The sequence below is a fragment of the Aotus nancymaae genome, unplaced genomic scaffold (genome assembly GCF_030222135.1).
Source record: "Aotus nancymaae isolate 86718 unplaced genomic scaffold, 86718_ANA_hifiasm-v0.15.2.pri h1tg000069l, whole genome shotgun sequence".
NCBI classification, from domain to species: domain Eukaryota; kingdom Metazoa; phylum Chordata; class Mammalia; order Primates; family Aotidae; genus Aotus; species Aotus nancymaae.
In genome coordinates this window covers 73,054-85,886 of record NW_026988484.1, presented here as the reverse complement: position 1 = coordinate 85,886, position 12,833 = coordinate 73,054, and the positions used below count along the sequence as shown (strand labels likewise).

General features: G+C 45.7%; 1 protein-coding gene across 1 annotated transcript in view; it reads right to left on the bottom strand.

The window, feature by feature from the left end:
- Positions 1-9,074, bottom strand: part of NLRP5 (NLR family pyrin domain containing 5) — a 70,320-nt gene extending 61,246 nt beyond the window's left edge. Inside the window, 1 exon segment of the mRNA XM_064367330.1 lies at positions 9,003-9,074. Within this exon segment, the coding sequence (XP_064223400.1) occupies positions 9,003-9,012 (10 nt within the window). The 5' untranslated portion in view covers positions 9,013-9,074.
- Positions 9,075-12,833: the final 3,759 nt, after the last annotated feature.

The window sequence follows — 12,833 nt, the reverse complement described above, 5'->3', positions numbered from 1 at the left end:
TTTTCTGAGGGGCGCTATTGGCGAGGCCACCCTTGCTGACATCTGTGGATTTATAGCAGTTTTTGAGCTAGACTTGCAGATACACAGTGCGGTCCTGGCATGTCACTTCCCTGGTACTGGAAGCACCATCCCACCAAGGTAACGATCAGCCTGCAAGGGGCAGGTCCGGTTAACAATGATGTCTGTTTTGCTCGCTCAGACAGGGCACCTGCTTTACGCTCCTTGGACCTGCAAGCACAAACTTGTCCCCAGTAGTTACCACCTGTCTTTCCTTCTGTCTACCCTTGTTTCAACGAGAAAGCTTTAAGATGGGCTAAGATTAACTTAAAGTAATCATCAGAGTCAGAAGATAAATTGTAAATTACACAGAATATATTTATAGAAGGATTGACCTGGGGGACAAGACCTTAGAGATGCCATAATAGCTAAAATCTAATACGCTTGAGTTCATTTATTTTTTGAGATGGGGTCTCACTCTGCCACCAGGCTGGAGGGCAATGGTGCTATCTCCACTCACCACAACCTCTACCTCCCGGGTTCAATTGATTCTCCTGTCTCAGCCTTCTGAGCAGTTGGGACTACAGGCATGCACTACCATGCCCAGCTAATTTTTGTAGTTTTAGTAGAGACGTGGTTTTACTATGTTGACCAGGCTGGTCTCGAACTCCTGACCTTGTGATCCACCGACCTCAGCCTCCCAAAGTGCTGAAAATACAGGCATGAGCCACCATGCCCGGCCTCGAGTTTTTTTTTTTTTTTTTTTTGACTGAGTCTTGCTCTGTTGCCCAAGCTGGAGTACAGTGGCGCAATCACAGCTCACTGCAGCCTTGAACTCCTGGGTTGAAGCAATCTTCTTGCCTCAGCCTTCTTAGTAGCTGGAGCCACAGGCTTGCAATCACTGCATGTTTTCAGTAGAGACAAGTTCTCACTATGTTGCTCAGGCTGGCTTCAAACTCCTGGGCTCAAGTGATCCTCTTGCCCTGGCCTCCCAAAGTGTTGGGATTGCAGGCATGTGCTACTGCTCCCAGCCAAGTTTGAGTATTTCTAGCCCTGTTCCGATTTAGTAACTTAATACAATTTAAAAGATGAGGTGACATATGTGGGCACAAGTTTTTCCTGGCATATAGCAAACAGGTTATCACAAATAACCTCTTTACAGGAAGGGTCTCTGAAGAGAGCCGAGGTGGCATTCCCTGGACAACTGCCATGGGTTGACCAACTTCCTGGAGAAGCTAAGAAGGCTTTTTCCTGCCTTCCTTATTTTCTTTCTACCCCAGTAGAGTTCTGCTACAATGCATCGCCAATAACACTGCAGCAACCAGCAGCCAGGGCAGGGATTAGATCTATGTATCATGGTACCGAGGCTGAGGGTCAGTTTCCTCACAGGTGACCCAACTGTCAGAGGCTGTAGACTCCTGTGGCGATTCTCAGAGCGGAGTGGCAGCTCCAAGCTCAAGCCCTTCCACAACCCTTGTGATACATCCCCACGGAAACTAACTCAACATCTAAGGCTGGGATCTTTCCTCTGGAAGCTGGAAATCAGACAATCTACCTCCTCAAGGGTTATTGTGGGGTTTCAGTGAGGCAGCAAGTGAGCCGGTCTGAAGGGCTCGCACAGAGCATGCATGTGGACCCTGACCACCAGCTGCTCGAAAGCTACAGCCAGACGCAGACCCAGACGTCCCGAGCAGAAGAGTCTGCTACTTAATAAACACTCAGGTTTAAGAGGCTACTGGGATCTTTAGATTTAGTAGGATCTCAATTACATGGATTCTTCAACAATCAAATTCATAGCAGCAGAGAGTAGGAAGGTGTTTGCCAGAGACTGGGGGAGAAATGGGGAAACAATGTTGGTGAAAAGGTACAAACATGTTTCAGTGAGATCGGAGAGATGAGTTTTGGGATCTCCTGTACAGCATGGTGACTGAGTTAATGATGATACATCTAATCCGCCATGGAATTCAAGAAAAGATGTATTATTAATCTATGCTCCAAAGTGGCTAAAAGTAGATTTTAAACATTCTTACCACAAAAAGTAACTGAGGTGATGGACATGTTAGCTTTTTTTCTGCAAGGTATACATATATCAAAATGTCGCATTGTACCCCGCAAATATATACAATTATTGTCAATTAAAAATAAAGCTGGATTTAGGATTTGCTTCAATTTGTGAAGGTGCAGTTGAGGGTAAAGTATTCGTGTGTTTGTGTGTGTGTGTGTGTGTGTGTATTTTTTTTTTTTGGAGACAGTCTCAGTGTCGCCCAGGCTGGGGTACAATCGCACCATCTTGGCTTACTGCAACCTCTGCGTCCCAGATTCAAGTGATTCTCCTGTCTCGGCCTCCCGAGTACCAAAATATCAAATACCATCTGTCACCATGCCCCACTAATTTTTTTGTATTTTTAGTAGAGACGGGGTTTCACTATGTTGATCAGGCTGGTCTCAAACTCCTGACCTTGTGATCCACCCACTTTGACCTCCCGAAGTGCTGGGATTACAGGCCTGAGCCACCACACCTGGCCTCATATATGTCTATTTTTTAGAGTCGGGTCTCACTCCGTCCCAGGCTGGAGTACGGCGACTATCATATGGCCCAGCCTTGAACTGGGCCCAAGTGATCTTTCTGCCTCAGACTCCCAAGTAGCTGGGACTACAGGCGCAGACTACCATACCAGGTTTCTATTTTTATAATTTTAGAATGTCTGAAATTCAGGACAGAGATAAGAGGAATCTAATCAGATCTTTGGAATTCCTACTTAATTTCACTGGAAGAGGCAATGTTTCCATTAACCTACCCACCCTCCAGAAAAAGATGTCCGATTTTGTGCTACCATGGTTGTTTTGATTATGATAAAAGCATTTCTAAGAGTAGATGGTACTTCTTGCCCCCTACCTCCAACACTCAGAGAATAAAGAAAAAATATGTACCTTCAATGGATGCATAAATAGTATCAACAGAAACACTTTACAAACTAGCACTAGATACCCTTCACATTAGATTTTTTTATTTTTTAATAAGGTAGAGTCTCGCTCTGTCACCCAGGCTGGAGTGCAGTGATGCAATCTCAGCTCAATGCAACTGCCGCCTCCTGGGCTCAAGTGATCCTACTGCTTCAGGCTCCCGAGTAGCTGGGATTACAGGTGCCCGCCACCACACCCAGCTAATTTTTTGGTATTTTAATCAAAGTTTTTGGTATTTTCGGTAGAGATGAGGTTTTACCATGTTGGCCAGACTGGTCTCAAAGTCCCGTCCTCAAATGACCTGCCCACCTCAGCCTCCTAGAGTGCTGGGATTACAGGCATGACCACGCCCAGGTACCTTCTAAACTTTCAAAATAACTTACATCAATTCTTCAAACTATTCCAAGAACCGAAGGGGAAAGAATTCTTCCCGACTCATTCTATGAGCCAAGCACTGTCCTGACACCAAAACCAGACAAGGACATGCAGAAAACACAACTAGAGGCCAGCATCTCTCATGAACATAGACGCAAAAATCTTCAACGCAATTCTAGCAAACCGAATCTAAGATTACATCAAGATCATCCACCATGATCAAGCGGGATTCATCTCTGGGATGCAAGGATGGTTCCTCATGTGTGCATCAATAAATGTAATACACCATGTCAGCAGAATTACGAGCAAAGACCACATAGTCATCAAGACGTGCAGAACAAGACTTGAATAAAATTCAACATCCCTTTACGGTAAAAACACAGAAGAAATGTAACTCAGAACAATGATGGCTGTATGTGACTCATGCCTGTAATCCCAGCACTTTGGGACGCTGAGGCGGGCAGATCACCTGAGGTCAGGAGTTCAAGACCAGCCTGACCAACAAGGTGAAACTCTGTCTCTACTAAAAATACAAAAATTAGCTGGGCATGGTGGTACTTTCCTATAATCCCAGCTACTCAGGAGGCAGAGGTTGCAGTGAGCCGAGATGGCGCTACTGCACTGCTACCTGGGCAACAGAGTGAGACTCTGTCTCAAACCAACCAACCAACCAACCAACCTGCAGGATGGGATAAAATATTTGCAAAATAATCTGGAAAAGGCCTAATACCCAGAATATACAAGGAACTCAAAGAACTATATAGCAAAATTCCCACTAAGCCATTTAAAAAGTGGGCAAAAACCTCAGACATTTCTTACAAGACACACAAAGGGCCAACAGACATGCGAACACATCCGACATTACTCATATCACAATCTCACTGCGGTTGTGATTTGCATTTCCCTCCAGTTAGAATGGCTATTACGAAAAAACACGAATAATAAATGCTGGCAAGGATGCAGAGAAAAACTCCTTTCCACTGTCGGTGGAAATGTAACTTAGCACAGCCATTATGGAAAACAGCATAGAGCTTTCTCAAGAAACTGCAAATAGAATTATTAATACCATATGATCCAGCGATCTGGTCATTCACCCCAAGCATGCCAAAGGCATGTCTGTGCTTCTGTGTTCACCATCCCACTACGCATAATAGCTGAGATGTGTTATCCACTTAAGTGTTCATCAACAGACAAATGGAAAGAGGAAACGTGGTACACATACAAGGGAACACAGCCTTCAAAATATCCTGCCATGTGTGGCAACATGGATGAGCCTACAGTTCACTGTGGGAAACAAACCAGGCGTGGAAAACTAAATACTGCGTGCTTTTACTCACATGTGGGTGTGAGTGAAACCGAGCAAATGGGCCGCGCATGGAATGAGGGGATAGACTTGTGGGTATTAGAGGCTGGGAAGGGGAGGAAGAGGGGAGGATGGTTCATGGAAACTGAGGTTACAGGTACACAGGAGAACTGAGTGCAGGTGTTTTGCAGCACTGTAGGTGAATATGGTTGACTTGTCTTTTATTTTTAGATGGAGTTTTGCTCTTGTTGTCCAGGCTGGAGTGCAATGGCGTGATCTCGGCTCACTGCAGCCTCCGCCTCCTGGGTTCAAGTGATTCTCCTGCCTCAGCCTCCCCAGTAGCTGGGAATACAGGACCAGGACACCACACCTGGCTAATTTTGTATTTTTTGTAGAGACAGGGTTTCTCCCTGTTGGTCAGGCTGGTCTCAAACTCCTGACCCTCAGGTGATCCACATGCCTTGGCCTCCCAAAGTGCTGGGATTACAGGCATGAGCCACCACGCCCGGCTTTGTCTATTCTCAAAAAGCTAGAACAGATGACAGTGTTCACAACACAGATGTTTGAGGTGATGAATATGCTAAGTATCCTGATTTGATCATGACACATTGTATATGAGTATCAAACTATCGCTCTCTCTCAACATGTACCATTATATGTCAACTAAAATAAAGGAAAAACTGCAACAAATAGATGTAATTTTGACAAAGATCAGGGATCAGCAAATCTCCGGCTTTGGGGACCATGTGCTCTGCCACCACTACTTAGCTGCTGCTGTGGTGTGAAACCAGTTGTAGACAATTTGTCAACAAAGGAGAAAAGCTGTGTTCTAATAAATCTATTACAAAATGGGCACTGGGCTGGATTTGACACACAAGCCCTACAGAGAATCCCTTGAGAGTGTTAGCTGTCATCGGCTGGGTGCAGTGGCTCACAGCTGTAATCCCAACACTTTGGAAGGCCGAGGTAGGTGGATCACAAAGTTAGGAGTTTGAGACCAGCCTGGCCAACACGGTCAAACCCTGTCTCCACTAAAAATACAAACAATAATAATAATCATTAGCCAGGCACACTGGTACATGCCTGTTAGTCTCAGCTACTCGGGAGGTTGAGGCAGGAGAATTGCCTGAAGCCAGGAGGTGGAGATCGTGCCACTGCACTCCAGCCTGGGTGACAGGGCAAGACTCCATCTCAAAAATAAAAAAGAAAATGTTAGCTATTATTAAAATCAGATGCTTCCAAGTCTTTGCTATTGTCAACAGTGCCGCAATGAACATACGTGTGCGGGCATGTGTATACCTATGTAACAATCCTGCATGATCTGCCCATGTACCCCAGAACTTAAAGTATAGAACAAAACAAACAGATGCTTTTGAGGTTGCAGAAAAAAGGGAACACTTATACACTGTTAATGGGAGTGTAAATCAGTTCAACTGTTGTGGAAAGCAGTGTGGTGATTCCTCAAAGAGCTAAAAGCAGAAGTAGCATTGGGCCCAACCATCCCATTACTGGGTGTGTGTGTGCGTGTGTGTATATACACACATTAAGATGCATACAAATCATTCTCCCATAAAGACACACACACACAAATGTTCACTGTAGCACTGTTCACAACAGCAAAGACATAGAGTCAACCTAAATGCTCATCAATGACAGATTGAATAAAGAAAACATGCTACATATGCACCACGGAATACTATGCAGCCATAAAAAAGACCGAGATCATGTCTTCTGCGGTAACGTGGAAAGAGCTAGAGACTATTATCCTTAGCAAACTAAGACAGGAACAGAAACCCAAATACCACATGTTCTCACTTATAAGAGGGAGCTAAGTAACACATGGACACAAAAAGGGGACAACAGCCACTGGGGTCTACTTGAGGGTGGGAGCAGGGAGGGGAGCAGGAAAAGTAATTACTGGGTCCTGGGCTTAACGCCTGGGTGATGAAAGTCTGTACAACCAACCCCCATGACACAAGCTTACCTAACAAACCTTCACGTGTACCCCCAAAACTAAACGTTAAAGTCAGCTGTCAGCACTTCTGTTCGGTTTTGTACTCGTTTTTATATCCGATATTCCATTATTTATATTTACCTATATGTATGCCTAATAAAGAAATTACTTGAATTACTTAAATTATATGCAGTTATTAAATTGGGCTGGTAATAATTTTAACTAAAATCCCACACTAAATAACCAGTTAAAAAAACATGAGATCAGATGAACAGCAACGAGAGGTAAGAAAAAGAACAAAGTGTACGGAATTTAGCAAAGTGGCGTATCTGCTTTGACAGCTTTAAAAGGCTTCCGCTAGATAAAAACCTTGATGTGGCGAGACAGGAAGCAGATTTCCAACATATCAATGATCCTTCATCAGGGTAGTATCATCCAAGAAGTCCCGATGATGTATTTTAAGAGGACAAGAAGCTCATTAACTTTTCTATAAAAAGCCAAAACAAGACAAGAGAATTCTAAACAGAACTATATTCACTCTATTGATGCTTAGGCTGGACTTTTACATTCTAAGAAAGAATGTCACCATTTCCTGGGGCCTCACACAGACGTGCTAAAACCGGAAATATTTGTGTCAATTCCTACTTTACATTTAGCCCCAATGAGCAAATGGAATAGGAGGTCGCAATTGAATGGTATAAACGACACACAATGACAGATTAATTCAATGCAGTACCCTCCCCGCTCCAGAAAAACAAAACTTTAAAGCCCCCCTAAAAAAACTGCTACAAATAAATTTGAGATTATGACAAAGAATGCATTACGTAAACAGCTCTCCCAACCCGTGAAAATGATCAATAGCTTAGCATATTAAAAGGATATTTTTGTGATGGAGTTCTGCTCTTGTTGCCCAGACTAGAGTACAGTGGTGTGATCTCGGCTCACTGCAACCTCCACCTCACAGCTTCAAGTGATTCTCCTGCCTCAACCTCCCGAGTAGCTGGGATTACAGACACCCACAACCACACTTAGCTAGTTTTTGCATTTTTAGTAGAGACTGGTTTCGCCATGTTGATCAGGCTGGAATTGATCATCTGACCTCAGATCATCTGGCTGCTTCTGCTTCCCAAAGTGCTGGGATTACAGGCGTAAGCCACTGTGCCCAGCCTACAAAAATGATGTTGAAGAATTAAGAAACTGCATAAAACATTTGTAATCCCATCAATTTAAAAGCCTGAGGCAGGTGGATCACCTGAGGTCAGGCGTTCAAGACCAGCCTAGCCAACATGGTAAAACCCCTTCTCACTAAAAATACAAAAATTAGCAGGGCGTGGTACTGCACACCTTTAACCCCAGCTACTCTGGAGGCTGAGGCAGGAGAATTAGTTAGACTTAGGAGGAGGAGGTTGCAGTGAGCCAAGCACACACCACTGCCCTCCAGCCTGGGTTTTTTTAAGACGCTGTCTCAAAAAAACAAAACAAAGCCAAACAGCATGTGACTTTTAAATGTACTTTAAGAAAAGCCAGAATTACTGATAACATAAATAAGAGCCAAAATGATGCACCACGTTTGACACGTGAGGCTGATGTCCACGATGGTCGCCTGGATCCCGCTGTGCTACGGGTGAGGGAAAAAGTGCTCCTACATTACCGGAAGTGTAAATGGGTCCCATCTTTTTGGAGGGTACTTTGGCACTATCGATCCATTTTAAACACAAGTATTATTAGACCCAGCCTTGCTCAAAACAGCAAGACTGAAGACCATATAGGAGTCGATTAATAACAGCTGTGTTAATTTATGCACCAAAGTACCCTGCATCCTTAAAAAGGCCTAACAATCGGCGCAGAAAGGTGCCCCCACCTGTAAGGTGCTTAACACCACACACGTGCACAGAACATCTTTGGGCGATGAGCAGAAAACAGGGAGGAGACACCCAGCGGGGCAGAGAAGGACTCACTTCACGCCAGACCTTCTCGTATTGCAGCTCTAAGTAATACTGAGAAAGGCCGGACGCACGGCTCACACCTGTCATCCCAGCACTTAGGGAGGGCGAGGCAGGCGCATCAATTGACATCAGGAGTTTGAGACCAGCCTGGCCAACATGGTGAAACCCGTCTCTACTAAAAATGAAAATTTAGCTGGGTGTGGTGGCAGGTGCCTGTAATTTCAACTATTTGGAAGGTTGAGGCAGGAGAATTGCCTGAACCTGGGAGACGGAGGTTACGGTGAGCCGAGAGTGGGGATCTGAGATCACCACTGCCCTCCAGCCTGGGCGACAGAGGGAGACTCCGTCAAAAAACAAAAACCCCAAATCACCAAATTAATACTAAAAAGTACAACCCCCATTAAAAAGTCATTTTAATAGAAGTAGACAAATGAATTTCACCAAAACAGTTGAGCATTCTTACCATTATCCATCCATGGAAGACCACAAGAGCAGGTACACGTGGTACTGATGATGGAACACTGAAGCCGGTGTGCTGTGTTGCTTCAAATAGAACAGTGGCAAGAAAGTCAGTTTTTCTACACCTTCCAATTTTTAGGGACAATATTGACCATTGGCAAATGGAAAGACACTTCTTTTTGAGCACGTGTCAAGAAGGTTACATCCTAACCACAGAACAAAACATTTTCTGGTTTTTCTCCCCTCTAGGTCAACATAAACCATCTGGATACATAGAAGACAAAGACTCTCAACTTAGGCAATGAAATTAAGAAGGGAAGTTTATTTAAAAGAGAACGAATTTCGGATTGTCATATCTAAATGCTCTAAACGCTACCTAAATACGTGTAATTTAAACATTTGCCTTACCACACTACACAATCTTCTAAAGGGGTTAGAGGACCAAGAAGAGAATCAGGGCTGTAAAAAATAATGAAACCCTCAGGGGTGGGTAAGGAAATCAGTGTGGTGTAGGGACGGGCGTTTTATTTTGAGGATGAGGTAATTGAGCAAGTTCGTATGTTCAGAGCTGAGAATGAAGGTAGAAGCAGTAATAAGATGATGAAGACTCTTGTCTTCCTCCTGCCTTAGGTGACGCATAGCATTTCATTTAAACTCTATATAGCTTATCTATGTATCTATTTTCTTCTTGAGACAGTGTCTTTCTCCGTCACCCTGACTGGAGTGCAGAGGCGTGATCTCTGCTCACTGCGACCTCCACCTCCCAGGTTCAAGCGATTCTCCTGCCTCAGCCTCCCAAGCAGCTGGGATTACAGGTACCCACAATCACGTCCAGCTATTTTTTTTTTTTTTTTTTTTTTTTTAAAGAGTAGAGACGGGGTAACTCCACATTGGCCAGGCTGGTCTCGAACTCCTGACCTCGGGTAATCCACCCGCCTTGACCTCCCAACACGCTGGATTACAGGTGCGAGCCAGCACGCCCGGCCTCACACAGCATATTGATTTACAAAGAGCATCACCCTCCTCACTCAAGTTCAAAGCTGAGGTTCTGGGATGCTGACTCGGTTTCTTGGTCTTACGGGAAGGTGCTTTAATGCATACGTGATTATAATGCCCCGTATTTCCCAGTCGTCACAGAGAAAGGTGACTGAGTGGACTACAGCTCAGGCGTAGGGATGGTTTGGGGATAGGCACGGTCACTTTCTCCCGTGAAGTTGGTGGGTGAGGAGGAGTTGGGGAGAATTATTCGAGTCCAGGCAGGACTGCGGCTGGGGCAAGGTAAAGGCAGGCTAGCGCTTGAGGCGATTTTCTGAGGATGAGTGACTTACCTAAGCTTGCACTTCGCTGCTACGCTTTTTCTACAGACCTCACCTGGCCCACGACACTCTTCTACGCAGGTGTCCTGAATGATTAAAAAGAAGCAGTTAAGCTCGTAGGGCTTGAAGCCTCAGACCCAGCTTTGCATACTGATTTGCCGCTTTCTACCCCAGGCAAGCCGTTTATCTGAGGCTCAACTTACTTTCTTGTAAACAGGACAAACAAGAGTCTGAATTTTATGGCATTTTAATAACCAAGTTACCGTTAACATATTAGCACAATTAGCACCGTGACACCCCCCCCCCCACAGACTCCTACCAAATGTGGACCAGACGTTAGCTAACCCTGGCATTCAAGTCACAGTACCTTCTACTCTGTACTGTATTTATTCACTTTTTAATTTTTTAAATTTGAGACAAAGTCTCAGTGCCACCCAGGCTGGAGTGCAGTGGTGTGACCTTGGCTCACTGCAACCTACCCCTCCGAGGTTCGAGCGATTCTCGTACCTCAGCCTCCCGAGTACCTGGGACTACAGACACCTGCCACCACGCCCGACTAAGTTTTGTATTTTCGTTAGAGACAAGGTTTCACCATGTTGGCCAGGCTGGTCTCGGACTCCTGACCTCAGGTGATCTGCATGCCTCGGCCTCCCAAAGTGCTGGAATGACAGACATCAGCCACCGTGCCTAGCCCTCTGTACCGTATTTTAGACAGAATGTCTGGAAGAAGAGAGAGACTTACCTAAAACCCCAAATACATATGAGATTTTAGAGGAAGATCTTTTCGGCAAAATGGGGTAACGCGACTTTGTTCTCCAGAGGAATCCTTTGGTCCCTGGCTTTGAGCAGCCAGAAGGGAGTGGGTGGGGGAAGCTAGCGAGCTCAGTATGCAGGTACTAAGCAGCAGTGGAGGAAAAAGCAGACAGACCAGGGAGCAGGGCGGGAGGAATACTCACCAACTTCACCCCTCACCTCCAAGATCAGGTCCTGCTCGGGGCCCACGGGCAGCTACAGAAAAAAGAAGGCCACGCCCGGCCCCACGCCCGGCCCCACGCCCAGCCCCACGCCCCGTGGCAGTAGTTCTCGGGGAGCGCTGTCCATTGGCTGCAGCCGGCTCTCAACGACCAGCCCAGGGATCAGGTGCTCTCTGCACCTGCATGACCGCTCACACAGGTGCTGCTGCTGCAGAGATGCTGCCCTTCCCCGCAGACCTGTGCTCAGGGCACCTAGATGCTTACCGCGTTCACCTGGCTGTCCTGCGGCAATTAGTGTGTGTGAGAGTGTGTGAGAGACAGGGTGTGTGAGACAGCGTGTGTGTGTAAGACACACAGAGTGTGTGTGTGAGTGAGAGACACAGTGTGTGGGTGTCTGAGACAGTGTGTATGTGTAAGATAGTGTGTGTGTGAGAGAGACAGTGTGTGATAGTGTGTGACTGTGTGAGACAGTGTGTGTGTAAGAGACACAGAGTGTGTGTGTGGGAGAGTGAGAGACACTGTGTGTGTGTCTGAGACTGTGTGTGTAAGATAGTGTGTGAGAGACAGTGTGTGAGACAGTGTGTGTGTGTAAGAGACACAGTGTGTGTGAGAGACAGTGAGTGTGTGAGAGACAGTGTGTGACATAGTGTGTGTGAGACAGTGTGTGAGACTGTGTGTGTGTAAGATACTGTGTGTGAGTGTGTGAGAGACAGTGTGTGTGTAAGATAGTGTGTGTAACAGTGGTGTGTGAGACAGTGTGTGTGTGACTGTGTGAGACAGTGTGTGTGTAAGACACTGTGTGTGAGAGATAGTGTGTGTGTCTGAGACAGTGTGTGTGAGACAGTGTGTGTGTGACTGTAAGAGAATGTGTGTAAGAGACACAGAGTGTGTGTGTGAGACAGAGTGAGAGAGTGTGTGTGTGTCTGAGACAGTGTGTGTGTGAGAGACAGTGTGTGTGTGACTGTGTGAGACAGTGTGTGTGAGAGACAGTGTGTGTGTGAGAGAGTGAGAGAGACAGTGTGTGTGTGAGAGAGACAGTGTGAGAGAGTGAGAACCTGTCTCAAAATTAAGGAATGCCTAATAAATGGAGAAATACACAAACTTCACGAATAGTGTTAGAAATAAAGCTTGGAGCTGTAAGGGAAAATGAGCATTTAAAGGCTTTTTCAGCAAAGCACACTGACTTCTGCAGGAGGGTCTCACGTATAGAGAAACTGGTGAGGGCACATAGAGCAAAGGAAAGCGAGAGTTATTATCTTTAATAAAAACCCCAAAGAGGTTTTCTGTGACCCTTTGCAGTCAGTCCTCTACCTAAAACTCTTGGCCTCTGGCAACCAACCGCTGACCTGACTTCAACCACCGCAGTTTTAGCTTCTCTAGAGTTCCATGTAGACAGAATCATGCAGTGTGTGATTATATGTGTGGCTCCTTGTACTAACGGCTTCTCCTCCAGGGCTGAAAGGAGCGCAGGGCTGCCTGGTGACTATGTCCTTAGGAACGCTCGGCACAGGCCCATGTGGAGCTGCACTGTGGCTGGACTTCAGC